Here is an 18214-nt window from a genome sequence, read left to right as displayed (position 1 = left end):
CAGATGTTTTGAGACTACAAGTCCCATCATCCTTGACCACTGGTCCTGTTAGCTAGGGATGATGGGAGCTGTAGTCCCAAAACACCCAGAGGGCCGTTTGGCGGATGCCGGCTTCAGGTGCGGCGGGACTACAGTTCCCGTCATCCCTGGCGGCCGGCCGCGCTCGCTGAGGATGACGGGAGTCAGAGTCCAACGCCGCTCCCGGGAGGCCCCGCCCAGGTGTGGCCTTCCCTCAGTTCTCAGCCTGGGAGGGCGGCCAGTCCCTTAAGCATCGACGGGAGGCAAATGGGAACGGGCCACACACCCCTTTCGTCACTGTGTGGTTTATTTATCCGCCGTCGCGCCTTTTAAAAATATATTTTCTGAGGTGTTTATTCCAACATGGCGCCCACCCCCTCCTCCCCGCGCGAGCGGGGACGGTCACGTGATGGCAACCATAGAGACGCGGAGGCGGGGCTTCGCGTCTCTATGGTGACGGGGCGGTTGAGAGCGCTTCCGGGTCGATTCGGGGGCATCTGCGCGCGCGCGCTTCCTGTTTCCTTGCTTCCCCCTTCCCCCCCTTCGCTTTCTAGACGCGGTAAGCGCGAAGAGGCGCCGGGAGGATCTCCGCCCTGACGCCGCCGCCGTTGCCATGAGCTTCCTGCAGCCTCTCGCGGCGCCTACCGAGGGGGTCCGGCTTCGGCAGCCCGACACGGAGGCCGTGCTGGGGGGACGAGGCCTGGGCACCGGGAGCCTCTACATCGCCGAGAGGTGAGAGAGAGAGAGAGAGGCCGGCCTCTGCGAGGAGGCTTCAGGGGCTTCGCCTGCGGAACTCCCTGTCACAAGGCGGGGGGGGGGGTAAACAGAGAAAGGCGGCTGAAGAAACTCACGGGGGCGGACGAGAGAGGCCCGTTATTCTTGTTTTTTTTTCTTCACGGGGGAGCCTTCCTGGATTTAGCTGGCCCGGGAACGTGGATCAAATGCACTCTTTCTTGCTTACATGTAGGAATATCGTTGCGATTAATGCATGTGGTTCTTTATACCCCGCATTTTCCCCTGACGGGGAGTCATTGCTGCTTACAGACGAAAATAAGAACAGCTAAAAAAAGTGGGGGTGGAGGAGCAACAGTAATAATGCCTCAAACCGCCGTTAATAGAAATAAAATTATATATAAATACAAAATATCTATTACAAACAATGGTTTTTGGAAACACACCGTGCGGAGGGAAAGGGTTCAAAATAGCTGGACAATATATACCAGAAAATGAGACACAAACAATAAGAGATGAGTGCCCTTCATGCCTCGGTTTTGAATCTCCTAGTTCCCCACCTAGACTTTTGGTTTGGTCCAGTAGGGCTCATCCTTCAATAATGGTGCAGAGTTAAAAATATCCTGATACCCATGCCTAGGATTTGGCAGGTCCAAGGAGGCTGGGAATATTGGATGCTAGATCGCAGGGCATACATGGTCTGGGGTACTTGATGCCGCATCCTTGGCTGACACAAAATTAAGTTTGTTCCTGTTGGGGTTTGGGTGGGCAATAGCTTTGGAACCTAATGAATACTGCTATTTTCACCTTACCCAATCTGGTGCCCTCTAGAAGCTCCCATCAGCCCCAGCCAGTTCAGCTGAGATATTACCAGTGTTAAGAGACAACAGCTGGGGGTGTGCAACAGAATGTCTCCATCCTATCCTCCTTAAACCTTTACCTGTTGTGGTCTTTTGGGATGGCTGTGGGCGTCATCTCTGAACCTGAGTGTTCATTGCTAGTGTATGGGAAAGGGAATAGTACAGTGGTACCTCGGGTTACATACGCTTCAGGTTACAGACTCCGCTAACCCAGAAATAGTACCTCGGGTTAAGAACTTTGCTTCAGCATGAGAACAGAAATCGTGCTCTGGCGGCAGCAGCAGGAGGCCCCATTAGCTAAAGTGGTGCTTCAGGTTAAGAACAGTTTCAGGTTAAGTATGGACCTCCGGAATGAATTAAGTACGTAACCAGAGGTACCACTGTATGGGGTAGGTTTATTAACCAGGATACCATAAACTGTCAGACACATGCTGTGACCTTTTTCCTTCACTAGCACTTTCAACATTTTATAGTTCGGCTGCCCCCAGTCTTCAGTAGGCTGAATTTCAGGACTTTGACCATCTGCCTGACTTCTGATTCCCTAAGTTTAAGCCCTCCCTTCTGCACCCAGGTGGGAGCTGCTCAAATAGGACAATGGAGAAATCCAGGATTTTAGGACAGCTGTGATTGGGCAGCAATGATATCTTACACATCCCTTTGTCCTCCACCCTGGCAAGGAATAGACCTTATCAGTGTTCAAGGACTGAGTCCTGACAGCAAGAAGACTTGGGTGGCAAAGCGGAGGCAGTGTGGGATGTGGTCTGGGGAGAACTCCAAGGGCCAGAGAGAGAGATGATTTGGCCCTCGTGCCTGAGGTTTCCCACCCCTACTTAATTCCTCATTCTCTTAGGACACTGGTGGTCCATAGTAAGGACCTGGCTTGGAAGAAGAATGGAGCTCCTCTGTGACATAACTAAAACTACTTTCGTTTTCTTTGGGTTTCCTCCTCCACCAGCCGCCTGTCATGGATAGAGACTTCAGGCCTCGGGTTCTCGTTGGACTATCCCATCATAAGCTTGCATGCCATCTCCAGGGATCTGAATGCCTATCCGTGGGAGCATTTGTACGTCATGGTAAATGCAAAGTTTGAAGGTACGGAAGAGAGACGGTCTAGTGAAGTGGCCAAGGCATTGGGTTCAAATCTCTGCTGCATCATGAAGTTCGCTGGGTGGCCGTGGGCAAGCCATGAGGTTTCAGCCTAGCTTCCCTTGCAAGGTTGTTGTGAGAGTAAAGTGGCACAATGTCTTCCTTTCATGGAACCAGTTTGATGGCAGATAAATATAACTAAAAGGAAGGAAAGTAAGTAGCATAGGCCTTAACATTTATTAATTTATTATCAAAATCTATATACCACTTGATTGTAGTAAAACTGCTAAGCTGTTTACAAGCATCTAGCTATTCCAGGCTTTTGTTGGCTTAGTGTTAAAAGTTCTTCATCTTTTTTTAAAGCAGCACTGGACACTTGAGGAAATAACCCATGAAAGACAACATCCCCCCCCCTCCCCTTGTGAGTGTTCAATAGTATCTCCTCCGGTGCTTATGACAACTCTTAGAAAATTCACTCACTTCTCATCCTGCAGCTCAGAAGTAGAGAATGCTTAGCATGGAGTGTGGCATTTGCTTCAGAATTCAGTTTCCTGGGGTGAATTAGTTTCTATTTTTTAAATAAAAAACCCACAATAAGTTTCTAGACCTCATGGTTCTTGTCATGTTCATAGTGCCTTGTGAAATCTCACAAGCCCAGGGCTGCTAAATCATGTTTCCAGTGTTCTTGGTCAAGAATTTCATACAGTGGTGCCTCGCAAGATGAAAATAATCCGTTCCGCGAGTCTCTTTGTCTAGCGGTTTTTTCGTCTTGCGAAGCAACCCTATTAGCGGATTAGCGCTATTAGCGTCTTAGCGGCTATTAAAGGCTTAGCGGCTAAAAGGCTATTAGCGGCTTAGAAAAGGGGGGGGGAGCGGAAAAAAATCGCAAGACTCGCAAGACGTTTTTGTCTTGCGAAGCAAGCCCATAGGGAAAATCGTCTTGCGAAGCAACTCAAAAATGGGAAACCCTTTCGTTTAGTGGGTTTTTCGTCTTGTGAGGCATTCGTCTTGCGGGGCACCACTGTAGTTCCATGTTCTTTATGGTAGCCAGCAGAAAGAAGCAGGCTGTGCAAATTTCCAGGCCTGTGCAGCTGATGTTTCTACTCTGATTAACTGCTTTCAAATATTTAAAATGATATGGATCATTTTTCAGTTAGCATTATTTCAGATTACTTGATAACACAACTGTGTTTGAATTCCTTAGCAGAAGAATCAAAAGAAGATGGCATGGGAGAAAAAGAGGAGGAGGAGGAAGAGGAGGAGGAGGATGGCAGCAACGATGATCTTGAGCCCATTTCAGAATTCAGATTTGTACCCAGCGACAAATCAGCCTGTAAGTAGGAAGAACAGCACAGCTTCCATGGCTAGAATAATGGTGCCCAGGTTGCTGTTGTGAAGTGGGATTGCCTCTGCACTCAGGATGGTGGAGCAAAACCTGGGATTACCAATTTACTTCCAGAGGCAACCTTGCTCTGCACAGCAAGTGTTGGAATGTGGCACCTGTGGATGTGAGCACCATCCCTCATTCCAGCATAACTTGCTCCTATCAGGAGTATCTCAACAGAAGCTTAATCCAGCCAGAGGGCTACGTATAACATCCGCCGTTGACTTGTGGGTGCGGCCAGCTGAATGAATCTTGAGTAGTTCCTTCAGATTGTTTGCTAGCTATTCTGCTTTGTTTGTGCTTGCAAGGTTCTGCTTATGAGCTTCCCACTGAGGCAGTGGTTGGCCACTGTGAGAACAGGGTGCTGGACAAGATGATGATGATAATAATAATTTTTATTTATACCCCACCCTCCCCAGCCAAGACCGGGCTCAGGGCAGCTAACAACCAATAATAAAAACATGTTGATTAAAATACAATTTAAAAAACAAGATTAAAATACAACATTAAAACATTAGGATGCAGCCTCTTCACAGGATGAGAAAGGAAAAAGATTCTAAGCCAAAGGCCAGGCGGAACAACTCTGTCTTACAGGCCCTTCAGAAAGAAATCAGATCCCGCAGGGCCCTGGTCTCATGAGACAGAGCGTTCCACCAGGCCGGAGCCCGTGTTGAAAGGGCCCTGGCTCTGGTTGAGGCTAATCTGACTGCCTTAGGGACCTCTAGGGTGTTGCTATTTATGGACCTTAAGGTCCTCCGTGGGGCATACCAGGAGGGGTGGTCCTGTAGGTACGAGGGTCCCAGGCCGTGAAGGGCTTTAAAGGTGGGCCATTGGTCTGATCCAGCAGGGCTCTTATGTTCTTATTCGTCCATGTCCATTTTATTTGATTGCCAGTGAACAATTTGTGCATTTCTCCGTGTGTGTTTTTCCCCAGTGGAAGCCATGTTCTCTGCCATGTGTGAATGCCAAGCCCTGCACCCTGATCCTGAAGATGAAGACTCTGACAACGATTACGAGGGTGAGGAATACGACGTGGAAGCCCACGGTAAGAGGGCTGTGGTGGGTTCCCTTAATTTTCAGAGAACGTCCAAATGGCATAGAATAGACCACAATTTTGGTCAGCTTTGTGTGCCTCCAAAGATGAAAAATTAGGCAAAACTAGCTTTGAACGAGTAGAATTATATGCTGCTGGACTCCCTACAGCACAAAGTGGTTTATAACAGTTGCAAAAATAATTTAGCATGAGGAATGGGAAGTTCAGTAAATACACATACATAATGCAAACAATTGGACATTTGACACTTAGCATTAATTATATTACTGAAGTAGCTGTTGGAAAGATTTTTTCTCCAAGATAAATTAATGGCAGCTACGGGGTGCGCTCCCGTTGCTCGGTCCCTGCTCCTGCCAACCTAGCAGTTCGAAAGCACGTCAAAGTGCAAGTAGATAAATAGGTACCGCTCCGGCGGGAAGGTAAGCGGTGTTTCCATGCGCTGCTCTGGTTCGCCAGAAGCGGCTTAGTCATGCTGGTCACATGACCCGGAAGCTGTACGCCGGCTCCCTCAGCCAATAAAGTGAGATGAGCGCTGCAACCCCAGAGTCGGTCACGACTGGACCTAATGGTCAGGAGTCCCTTTACCTTATATCTTATGCACCTATCTGTTCTAATGTTAGCTAGCAATTTGGGTTTTATTTGTTTGTTGCAGAAATTGGCCAAGGTGACATCCCATCCTTCTACACTTACGAAGAAGGCCTGTCGCGTTTAACTGCTGAGGGTCAGGCTACGCTGGAGAGGCTGGAGGGCATGCTGGCACAGTCTATAAGCACTCAGTATCACATGGCTGGGGTACGGACAGAAGATTCCATCAGAGACTTCGAAGGTGAGTTTTAATCGCCCGCTGCTCTGTGAACGCTCAGTTGGATGTGCAGCTTATTCCTCTCCCTGCAGCCTGGTATTATTACAAGGTAAAGTAAGTTCCTTATAACCACATTGGAGCCAATGGGTTGAATTTTGCCTCGGTCCAGTGCCGAGGGCCTTCTGGTGGTTCCCTCACTGTGAGAAGTGAGGTTACAGGGAACCAGGCAGATGGCCTTCTTGGTAGTGGAATGCCCTCCCAACAGATGTCAAGGCAATAAGCAACTATCTTATGTTTAGAAGACATCTGAAGGCAGCCCTGTTTAGGGAAGTTTTTTTAATGTTTAATGCTGTATTGTGTTTTTAATATTTGGTTGGAAGCTGCCCAGAGTGGCCCAGCCAGATGGGTGGGTTATAAATAATACATGATTGTTATCATTTATTTATTTATTTGAAAGGAGCTTGTTGAGGCTTGAGCTCAGAGTTGGCTAAGCTGTCCGTGCACCATGGCTGTGTAGCGGGGCTGTTGCCTGTATCGGCTCCAGTTAAAGGACTGGCTGCCTTCAGGTTTTGCTGCATCCCAGGCTGCCTCTGCTAGCATTTTTAAAAGCACAGAGTCTGAATCCCACCTGTTCATCCTTCATCCTCCCGCACACAGACTTATTTGGAAAAACACTCTTAGGTAATCCTGCCAAGACTGGGCATGACAATAGTGTGTGAGATTTATGGTGTATTACAATAATCTCCTTTTTTTAATGACACGAAGCACTTTCTTTATCCAATTGGGTATGTTCGCTTGTTTGTAGTATTTTTGTAAGTTTTTAAAATAAAGAAATGGTTACTTTGAGCTCCCGGGGACTGGATCTGATCATGCTTTAGAAGAGTGAAGTCTCTTATGTAGGTACTTTGTAGCTTCTCCTCTCTTGCTTTTATTGATTGTTTTGATCTGTGGCCAGGTACTGTGCCAAGGTGGTGGAGGGCAGGCTTGGACAATATCCTTTCTGGTTCTTCCTTCGATTTTATGATGCTCAAGCCAGCCTTGTCTTTGCAGCATAGGACACTAGTTGCTTTGTAGTCTCCCTTCATGTCTCCAAAGGTTTCAGTCCGTTTCTTCCTTTGCTTCTAGATGGAATGGAGGTGGATGCATCCCCAGCAGTTGCTGGGCAGTTTGAAGACGCAGATGTTGAGCACTGAGGAGGGTGTGGGCTGCTGTAAGGTTTGCCATCTTAATTTCCTCTCCCTTCCATATAAGGCAGTTTGGTTTTCCTGATCCTTCTAATTCATTAACTTGCTGAAAAATACCCAGCTTGCTTAGATTTCGCCCCACCAGTTCACCCTATGCTCAAACAGCATATAAAGCAGACTTAATTTTTTAAAAACCTCCTTTTAACTAATAAAAGTTTTCATGTGTTAAATGCTACATTATAAGGGCATGGTGACTTTTGAGCTAATTCTCTCTGTGCAGTATCTGAGATATCCGGTCTCAGAATTTAGATCCCTGAGGATGGTTTGTGGGTTTTATCTAGGTGATGTGTACCCCACATTATCACAAAACTATCACAGGTTAGAGTGCAAAAGTAAAAACCACAATAAAGCAAAAATGTGCCATGAAGCTCACCAGGTGACCTTGGGCTAGTTGTTGTCTCTCTGCCTCGCCTATCTCATGGGGAGGTTCATAACAAATGTATGAGGACAAAACAAGGAAGGTGAAACTTTTATATACAGTACCGTATTTCACCACATAATTGCCACAGATTTTATGCCAAGGGCACTTTTCCAAAAAGTGGGGTGTGACCATTATGTGAAGCCTGTGTCAGAGTGCCGGCTTTCCAAGAGGGGTTTGGGGACTGCATGAGCGGCTCAGCCTCCTGTCCTGTCGAGGCCCCCGCCCCAGGCCACGTGCCCTCTGCTGGGGCGGAGATGGAGGAAGGGGTCGTTCTCTGCCACTGCCTCCATTAACTTGGCTGAGCCAGGGCTGCCTGTTGTTGCCGCCAAGCGCTGAGAGTAGAGGGACTGACTTCTTCTGCTTCCAGCATCCGGCAGCCGCAGCTCCACAAGGTACACGATGCAAGCCACCCCATCTTCGCCTTGCAAAGTGGGGCTGCCTGGTGCTGCTGCAGAGCACTGGGGGCATGGCAGCAGCAGCAGACAGCCTTGGCACTGCTCTGTGCCTGTTGGCAATGGCGGACTGTTCGCTACAAGTTGGCTAAGCCCAGGGAAGAGGCCAAGACAGCCTGGGAGCTCATGGCCAAGTTTGCGAGGGGAGCAGGAGTGCCTGTGTCTGGAAGAGGAAAGGAAGGGGGGCCTGAGTCCTAGCAGATCCTCAAAATATTCCATGCGACAATTACGCAATGAAATATAATTTTTGGAGTGAGAAAACAGGGTGCGACTACTATGCGATAATTATGTGGTGAAATACGTTAACACCAACTCATAAAATATCATTTATGGCATTGTTTCTCCCACTCCGGCTGTGTTCCATTGTCTTCCCCACCCTGTGCTACACCCATATACCTTTTGTTACTGCTTTTTGTCCTCCTGCTACTCCCTGCCAAGTCTATAAAGCCAGTTAAAATAAACACTGGCCATCACACAGCCTAGTATTTAAGTTCTCTTTGTACATAATTGTGGGTTTTCCGGTGCTCACCAGAACAGCTCTGGCTCAAAACCATGCCAAGAGGTCCCTGGTGCGTTGTAGCAGCTTTGCTCTCTGCCCTATGCTTCCTTCTTTCTGTAAACCAAAAAGAAGTTCCCACTGCTGAACCCATCCATGTCTTGTCTGTTTTCCAGATTCTTCTCTCTGCATTTTCAGAACAGGCTCTCCAAGCTTGAAGATGTTATATCAGGAATTGCCCTTTCGGTATTATTGACCTAAATATGGGTATTTAGGTCTGTAAATGCTTTTATAGATGTGCTGATATAAAACAGGATTTGACACTGTGGGGCTGGCTTTTTTAAAAAACATAAGAACTTGAGAAAAGTATAATACCTTGGGTTTGAAAGGAGGGATTAATCATGGGTTATTGCTGGAAAGCCTTTACAGAAATGATAGAGATTAAAGAATAAAGTTGTACTTAGAACAGAATTCTAGATTGTCCTAGAATTTCCCCCATATTTTTGTGCCTGTTTATCCGCAGCTGACGATGTCTGACATGAGCGTTAACTTTGGTTTAGCTAAAGAGGCAAGAGGTACGGTGGGGCCGCAGAAACAAAGAAATTGTAAAAACCCTGCAAGGGATTGGCTCATTCCATTGGACGCTCTTGCTTTCTCGTGGTTTTAGTGGCCCGGTTTGGCGTCGGGATGGCATCTGTATTGCCCCCAGATGGTAAACTTCTTACGTTTTTGTTATAAATAAAATGGTTCAATAAATATAATTTTTGTATCTTACAGACTACCTTTTTGTACATTCTTTCTGTGTCACAGGAAACTTTTTTTTCAAATTCAAGGTTTGGCTAGTTCTCCTTTCTAGTGCTTCATGTGTCTTCCTGGGCTCAAGGGTTCCATTCTGTTGCAGAAGATGACAAGCAGACATGATATAGGTATATAAAATGATGCACAGTGTGGAGAATTTGGGGCCAGCCAATGAAGCTGAATGTCTGAAGACGCAGCACAGACAAAAGGAAGTACTACTTCACACAGCACGTAGCTGAACTGTCGAATTTGCTTCCACAAGGTGTAGTGGTAGATTAGACTAATTCCTAGAAGATGACACTTGGTTCTGCTTCCATTGGCAGCTGCTGCAAATCACAAATAAAGAGTGTTCTTGTACTCAGATCCTGAATACGGGTTTCCCATTGGGCACCTGGTTGGCCACTGCGAGGACAGAATGCTGGACTAGATTGGCCACTGCACTGATCTAGCAAGGCTCCTCTTACGTTGTACTTAGCCCTCCTGATGCACACATCTGCCTGGGGGCTTGCAAACGTGGAGCTCTATTTGCCTAATTTATACTTCTTGAATTGTGTGGTGTACAGTTCACACATATTGGACTCTCTCCGAGTTATCCTATATTGCAAATGTGAAGTTCCTCATACTGAATGGCAGGCAGGCATGGGAAGGGGCAATTTTAATTCCCTAACACACTAGTCTTCAGTTGGAGGATCAGGATCCATTAGACTAGAAGATCACAGCCTGATCCCAAGTGGGTAGCAACAGGAGCACCACCACCGGGCATATATATGGTAAGAAGTGGGTTCCCAAATGCATATTTGGGTTAAAAGTGAAAAAGTTGAAAATACCTGCATGAGAATTTAAATGTCAGCACAGGGCTTCTGGTTAGTAGTGTCCTCTTGGTTTCTGACAGCTTACTTGCATTTCATATTGGCTCTGTCTCTCCTTATGATTTGACACTGTTTCAAGAACTAGGAACAGTTTCTTCATTTTTTTTAAAAAAAGTTTCACTTAGCTATAATGATGGTTGAGCTCCCCAACTTCAGAGCGATCAATTTTGAACTGCATAGAAAATGTTTCTTAACACTGTTTCTCCTGGAGCAGTAGTTAGAAATGCCTTCTAAATAAGATTCACTTTTGATTTGGAAAGAAGGAAAACAGGATTATGAAGTTTGCTCTAAATTGTGAAATTAATACTGTGATGTTTAAAGGCTCAAAAAAAAGAAACATACAGCAGGGGAAAGAATAAAAGGCTTTTCTTTTATTGTGAAGAAAATATACCCATTTCCTACAATTTCAAAAAGACGTCAACATTTTGTCCTTAAGTAGTAGCTACTTAATTAGGCTCCAGTTATTTTCCAGGCAGCATTTCCACGGTGCCCAAATTCCATTCAATACGGTTGTGTAACTCAAATGAGTTCAGTGGACTGAGATCCAGGGTCACAGGTTCTGAGCCAACTAATGTAGGGCTTAGAACTGAAGACACTGAGATCTTTTGTGTTTCTTTTGCCATAGAGGCAACTTGGTACCTTATTTCCACAGTTCGTTTCCACAGCACAGCTGTTAAACAGTGTCAGTTTCAGAAGTTTTTGCAGAACAGGGAGGTTTAATACTTTACAGGAAAAACTGATAAATACCAAATCTGTAAAGGTTTGACACATGAACTCCGCCATTCTTCCTAAAGCTTCACCTTACATCATCGCAAAGCTTTGGTTTGAGATTAGAGATCAGCTAAGAACAAAGCTCATTTCAACATAAAAGTGGACCCTCCAGAATAACAGTTCCTCCCACCAAACATTGTTAGATTTAATTTTTTTAACAGGTATTCCTGACAGCTGTCATTTCAGATGAGTTTGGGATTTTTAGAGCATGCTTCTGTGAGCTGAGAATAGGTCAGAACTGTAGTGTTTATTGACATAAGTCCTTCAAGATTCCTAAATGTGAGCACAGACTTAAGAACCGGATGGTGGGGAAAGGCTGTCATGGGTAAGGGGAAACATGGATCTTGATTGTAGGCAAAACAGCAGCATACAGCAAAAGTTGGCTGCTGAAATTATTTTTTAAAAAAAAGTTGGATGTGAATTAATATAGTAGATTTGTGTTGCTAATCAAAAACCTAGTGTTCGCTACCTTCAGTTCTGTTCCAGTATTTTATGCAAATTCCTCATTAAAGGTTTTTACTGAAGCGCAAAATCCTGGCTACATTTGTGAAACCAATTAACAGATAAAAAGTCTGGCTGTCTTTTGTGATGCATAGTTCCAAATAACTTCATTCTTAAAAAATGGAAATATAAAGAGATTACCAAGAGACATAAACTTTCTGTCCTCGGCCTGCTTTCTGCGTTTTTGGTCCTTGCCTGCTGAGTCTGTGCCATTAGAACAATTCTGTTACTGTGGCACACGAGATGCCTGAAACATACGGTGCTCTAAATGGCTTTTGTAAACAGGTATCAGTGAACGTTGGCTAGGGTTAACATTGCTTGCTTCCTAACAAGCATCTTAAAATTGTAGCGACTTAAATTATTTGTCTGGCACATAGAGGAATCTCCCTGTTGCAGATCCAGAACTACTTAACATGAGCCTTAGTAAAACATTTTGTACTGTGTCCACCTCTCACTTTTGCACACTTGCCTTAATATTGAAAGTGTGTCAACTTTTGGATACTGTTTCCCCCCTCCTTCCCTTAAAGTGCACTTCTGTGGCTGTAGATGCAGGCTTGAATTGGAATGGAGGCTGGATAATAAAAGGTGCAAGGTAAGTCACTTGAGGCAGGTTCAAGTGAGGTGAATTTTTGTAAAAGAAGCTTGCCTAAATTACACAAGCAGAAGTGAAGCAGGCATCCGGTTACCAGAAGTGTTCTCTATTTTTCTTATAACTATTTTGATGCAGAAGACTTTTTTTTACAAAAAAACAACATTACGTTAACAAATTCTTCCAGTTTTGAAATGCATGGCTCTGCTTTTGACAAGTCAGATAAATACTGTGTTGTAGAGTCCTGTACTCCCCAAAGAATCACGTGAAAGTTGCCAAAGTGATTCTAATGTCCAGTCTCTTCACACCCATTTTTAACAGAATCTTTTGAACATCACCTTGCTTTACCATTTTACCGTTGTCTGTGTAGCAAAGGAAGGATTTCATCCCACACCAAAAACACCAGCACGGACCCTGAAATGATGAAAACATAAACATGCTTTAAGGTAGTGTCTGAAGACTGCATAAGGGAAGAAGGCAAACTGGAAAGCATGCAGTGGAGAGTGGTGTCAGGCTATCAACCTTCCTCTTTTGTGTAAAAATATATTATTGAACCTCAGAAGTGTCTGTGCATATGGCCATGACGACAATAGCCTTTCTGGAAGTAAAATGTTGCTGGCATTTTGGAGCACTTGCATAACAGTTTGAAGGGTGTGTTGGAAATAGCTGGTGGTTATGTTTAATTTTTTACATGAACTCACATGCTGGAAACCAAGCTTATCTACTCACATATGTCTGCCCATGAGGGGGAATTGTGTGGTGTTTAAATAGTCTTATGTGAACACAGTTTACCACTTATGTACATAATCCGCAACTGTCTTGGCAACAACAGAGCTGATTAAATTGCTCATCACACACACAAAGGCAAACGCCACTGTGAACTAATTTGAAAGATGGTAGCCCCAAACAATACATATGGACCACTATTTCCAAGGGCTCCCGGGGAAGAGTAGGATCCTTGACCAGCCTTTCTCTAACACCAAACATGCTGTTAATCATTTATTAACAACAGATCACTGATGTGGCTATAGGACTTCCTCAAGCAAGTGTTGGGAAGCTGTTTTTTCAGGCAGCAGACATAAAATGTACGCCAAACTTAAGAGGCTGCCATACTTAACCAAAGCAGTATTCTAGTGAAGGCCATATTAGGCATAGGCAAACTCAGCCGTCCAGATGTTTTGGGACTACAACTCCCATGATCCCTAGCTAACAGGACCAGTGGTCAGGGATGATGGGAATTGTAGTCCGAAAAACATCTGGAGGGCCAAGTTTGAATATGCCTGCTCTATATCCTTAGTTAGGAGTACTAGCTCATCCTAATAAAATAAAATAAAATATAAATATACTTACCTATGCATGGTGCAACCCAGTATACCAATAAATAATTCCAAAATTTATCAGGCTCAGCGAAACAACTTATGTGCAAAGAAAAAGCCAGAGCTGGGTTAAATATGGCTCCTGTGAGATGTCCTCCTGTGAAAGAAAAAGCAGAAAGTTATTTCCTTCCTGTAAAAAATTGTTTCCTGTAACTTTTAGTGTCTAGTGTTAGAATTGATAGTATGGGATATCTTTCTACTCATAATGTCAGATAGAATTAAATTCCTGATAGTGTGATCATCTACTGTTAATAGTACTAATATTCATCATTACTCAATATCTGGTCCAAACATTTATTCCAGCCCAGTATCCAGCCCAAACATTTATTCCAGCCCAGTATCCAGCCCAAACATTTATTCCAGCCCAGTATTATGTGCCCTCTGCAGCCTTGTTTATCTTAACTGGATGAACTGTGAGTTGAACCTAGGACATTCTATGGGTGGTAGAAGTATTTCAATGTTCAGTAGCCTAAACTAAACTGATGCTGCAAAACCAGATCAGTACCTCAAGATCAGGACAATAGTTCTTGCATACATTAGCTACCATGAGGTTTCTGAACCATCTCTTGGAAGAAGCAGAGCCCCTGAAATTCCAAAGGTTGGCTTTTTGTTTTGCTAACAATATCCTCAGTAATGTTTGCTTTTTTTTTACTTCTGAACTTTGTATGGGGAAGGTTAATAATAAATGAGAATACTTCTATGCTGTACAAATCCTCTCATTAACCCTTAGCTAGTATCTGTGTGAGATATGGAGTTGCTTAACCTGTACAGTGGTACCTCGGGTTAAGAACTTAATTCATTCTGGAGGTCTGTTCTTAACCTGAAACTGTTCTTAACCTGAAGCACCTACTTTATCTAATGGGGCCTCCTGCTGCTGCTGTGCCGCCGCTGCACAATTTCTGTTCTCATCCTGAAGCAAAGTTCTTAACCCGAGGTAATATTTCTGGATTAGCGGAGTCTGTAACCTGAAGCGTATGTAACATGACGCGTATGTAACCCTAGGTACCACTGTATTATAAATGGGAAATTGACCTTAGAAACTACCTTAATAAAGGCCACTCAGTGAATATGGGATTTGACCAGTGGTTTCCCAGGTCCAAAGCCAACAGTGCAAAGAATGAAGCTAGACAGTTACTGGTCCAAATTTTGTTTTAGTTGGGAATGCCTAAGGCAAGCCTCTATCACTCAGACTCAGCTTTAACCCACTCCATGCTGCTAATATACATGCATGCAACATGAGACTGATAAACTGGCCTTTCTCGCAAGACTGTTGCAAGAGCTACTGAGATAACGGATGTTAAACACTTGTAAGTGCTCAGTAAGAAAATTTCAAAGCCAGTAATGAAACTAGAATATTGCTCTCTCATGATATTGGCCCCAATCCAGGGAAGATCTGGAGTCATTTTTGTTATATAAAATCTGTAGCCACCTTTATTTCTGAGCTCTAGTACATCACAAAATTGTTTCCAGCTGCTCCTGAGTCAGCTGTGTAGTGCATAGATCTTTACTTCTATCATTTTGCCATATTCATTGCATAACAGAGAGCAAAAGGCTCTAGCAAACTGAACGATTCAGCAAAAGTGGCTGCCAGAAAGAAAACAGCTTTGTGTCTGTTGTGAGAGATGACAGTCTTCAATTAATGCTTTGTCACATTAAAATGCATGTGCTGCACAGAGCAGTGGCAGTCTCCCAGGGTATAAATAAGGAGTTTGGATCAATTCCTTGAGAATGTCACTGTAATTTGTATTGTTCTTGGGTCTTTCACAGGACCATGCACCTGCATGTGTTGCTGATGTGTTTTGCCTCTGCTCTTTTTGTATGCCTGTTTCCCGAAAGGCTTGGATCAAGACCCCAACCTACAATTCAGACTGTAAGGTTACTGCCAGTCAGTCTACTCAGTAGACAATGCTGGACTAGATGAAACAAATTGTACTCCAATGCTATAAACTATTCTTAATGAAATGTTGTATTTATAAATAAAATTGGAATCTTGGTGAAATAGATTCAATTTAGATTCCCATTAAAGTAACTTTAATGGGAAAGTTTCAACCAAAGTCAAAACTCCATTCTCCTGTTAGGGAAGAGGCTGCTAGGCAATAACAGAACCTGAAACCAAATAATAATGCTAAAGCAACCAAAGAGAATGAACTGTCTGCTTAATGCAAGGAAATAATAGCATGGAAGCAAGGAGAAGGAGCAAAACGTACAGTTACCTTGGAAGCATTACAGTCATAGGCTAAACTCCATTCTCCTGAGGTAAGAGATCTCTGTCCTTATTTTAGGGGAAATGTGCAAGCACACAGGAAGCAATGCAGCGAAACACCTGGCCTCTCGGCATACGACTGTCCACTTGAATAAAATATGTGGGGCTTATCTGCCCCACATAATCAATCATATGACGCAGCACAACACACACCATTTGAATGGCAATGCCCATCAACTTTGGGAGGCCCATCCCCCTCAAATATTTTACTGGGGGGGGGCAAGAGATATTGGCCCCTAGGAGTTGGCTCCTGTGTTTGTCTAGTTAGTAGCCCATCAGTCTTTCAAGTGCACACTGTAGATTTTGAAGCACATTCCTAGCGACTCTGGATTCATACAAAAGATAAAAGTCTACATGCACACTATACCTTTAAAACACATTTGAAGCACATTTCTCTTCCAAAGAACTGTGGGCACTGTAGTTTAAGGGTTGCTGGGAGTTGTAACTCTGAAGGGTAAAACTACAGTACTCAGAATTCTTAAAGGAAAAGAATGTGCTTTAAACATATTAAATGACAGTATTAGTAATGGCAGGCAAACTGACCAGAAAGACAGCTTGTGCACCACTACTGAACCTTCCATGCACTGTTCAGGAAAGTCCTATATGTGTTTTGCATCACAAGCTCAGTTCACACTTGGCACCCATGAAGCCCAACAGGCTTAACTAGCACCCTGTATATAGTAAGAATGTATTCCAAGAACACCCTTCTGGTTCTATGCAATGTGCAGACATTCTGTGCTTCAATTTAGACAACATTCCCACAAGGGAGACAAAAGTTTTTAAATTAGATATAGAAATACTTTAAGTGGGCACAAAGCCTTAGTAGTGCTTTTGCAGGAGATTATTAGAGGCAATAAAGTCCAATGTAGATAAGCAGTATAAAACCAATTGTGTAAGGCAATACTTAACATTCAAAGTCTCTATACAGCCTGAGATAATAACAAAAGAGGGAAGAGGATAACAAACCTTCATATACCATAATGGTAATCAGCATGGCGATTAGATGGACCTTTGTGTTGGGATTCATTGATTCAAAGGTCTGTAAGGTCAGATGCAGCAGTAAAGAGAATAGGAGTTCTAGGACAAAAGCTTTTGCTAAGGTAGTTTGAATTGGGGTACTACAATTCTCCGCTGCTGTCTTTAAGTGCACTGATGTCATCCCCAACATCCAGATTAATTTGATGTAAAGATGAGCCAATACTGCTCCAGTGAACTGAGCTGAAGTCTGTAGCCACCAAGTCTTGGCCGTGATCCTACCCTTGCAGAAAAGTTGAAAGCTGCTGGAGGGGTTGTTGATGCTGCCAGGCAAAGTCAAACCATGAAGAGCAGTGATAACGTAAGTGAGGGCAAGTGCCACATGAGGTTTGGGTGGCAAATCAGCCAGTAGACAAATCTCATGGGTACAGGCACAGATCTGGAAGATGCCGGTTAACTCAAGGAAGAAGCAGAGGATATTTGACTTATGAGACTGCCTGACCAGTCGCCTGCAGCCAGCCGTGACCATCATTGTAACTGCCATCACAAACAGTGAGATGCAGGCTTCACTGACATCCATGATAAAAAGACCTGAAGTTCCTGCAGCAGAAATCAATAAAGTCACTTCTCCCTGTTCTGTTCCACCTCCTTAGGGACAACCACAGCTTTCTGTCCTACTCAACTCTCCTCACTTCAACTCCCTTTTGCTCTCTGAGGACTTGACAGTGCCTCCTGCCTCCTCAGCCCTGTTAGGGGATTTCAGTTCCCCTGCAGATATCCGTAAAATGTCATCAGATATCAGTGCTCCCCTTTGCCTGTCCCCACAGCAGGGTCAACTTTCTCCTAGCCCTGACAAGATTTCTCCATTGACTGCCCAGTCTTGCTGTTGCCAACCCAATTCTTCCGCCAGCACCACTGGTCTCATTTCCAGTGCTTAATTTTCCCACTCTCTCTGACTCTAGGCAAAAATCGTTGTGATTCCAAGTTTGATTGCAGGGGTAGGGGAGAATTTGGCTCCCTGTCCTGCTTTGCAGGCGTCTTAAATGGGCAGGGAGGCAATAACAGCTCCTTCAATGCTGATAACAGATTCTAAATTACATTCCGTCTCTATGAATCTCAGAGCTCCCAGCTCTATTTCCCCCAATTCTTCTCTTTTGTGCTCATGATCCCCAGGCAACTGAACTGGTCCAAGGGCACGTTAGTCCCATGCCACTTCTCCGTAGCACCTCTCATGCCGTGGCACTCCTCTCAGCTTTTTTCCCCCAGCCCGCTGCCAGAGGGCTGCGTCCTGCTACCTGCCCACAAGCTTCTCCCGGGTCGCCGCAGCTGGGGCGACAGATGGAGCACCGCCGACGCCGCTCCGCAGTCAGCACCAGCCGAGTGAAACAGCAGCTTCCAGCTTTGCAAGAGCAGCAGCCGCAGCCGCTGCTGAGAAGGCCGGATTGTGTCTGCAAAGCGGCTCGCTCGAAGCCTAGCCGCCGCCTCCTGGCGGGATGGGCAGGGTCAGGCCAGGCGTGCGTGAG

At 44.7% G+C, this 18214-nt stretch overlaps 2 protein-coding genes across 5 annotated transcripts; one reads left to right on the top strand and one right to left on the bottom strand.

Annotated features, from left to right (window-relative positions):
* Positions 1–525: 525 nt before the first annotated feature.
* Positions 526–9323, top strand: CLNS1A (chloride nucleotide-sensitive channel 1A). Of its 4 annotated transcripts, none has more exons than XM_077926934.1 (7): positions 526–750; positions 2566–2702; positions 3901–4029; positions 5015–5098; positions 5787–5960; positions 7062–7146; positions 8726–9323. In XM_077926934.1, the coding sequence occupies exons 1-6, from the start codon at positions 632–634 to the stop codon at positions 7127–7129; spliced, it is 711 nt and encodes a 236-aa protein (XP_077783060.1). In that variant the 5' UTR covers positions 526–631; the 3' UTR covers positions 7130–7146; positions 8726–9323. The 4 variants fall into 4 exon arrangements, with proteins under 4 accessions (XP_077783060.1, XP_077783059.1, XP_028581747.2 ...); XM_077926933.1 differs by having other exon boundaries at positions 528–750; positions 3904–4029; positions 5015–5125; XM_028725914.2 differs by having other exon boundaries at positions 530–750; positions 5015–5125.
* Positions 9324–10567: 1244 nt separating this feature from the next.
* On the bottom strand, positions 10568–17955 carry AQP11 (aquaporin 11). Its single transcript, XM_077926932.1, has 3 exons — positions 16683–17955; positions 13428–13550; positions 10568–12491 (listed from the first exon to the last, which is right to left on the bottom strand). The coding sequence occupies exons 1-3, from the start codon at positions 17269–17271 to the stop codon at positions 12430–12432; spliced, it is 774 nt and encodes a 257-aa protein (XP_077783058.1). The 5' UTR covers positions 17272–17955; the 3' UTR covers positions 10568–12429.
* Between the last annotated feature and the right edge of the window lie 259 nt (positions 17956–18214).

This window comes from Podarcis muralis, chromosome 4, assembly GCF_964188315.1.
Source record: "Podarcis muralis chromosome 4, rPodMur119.hap1.1, whole genome shotgun sequence".
Taxonomy (NCBI): domain Eukaryota; kingdom Metazoa; phylum Chordata; class Lepidosauria; order Squamata; family Lacertidae; genus Podarcis; species Podarcis muralis.
Note: the sequence above shows the minus strand (reverse complement) of the source record. Positions and strands in the feature narration are given on the sequence as shown.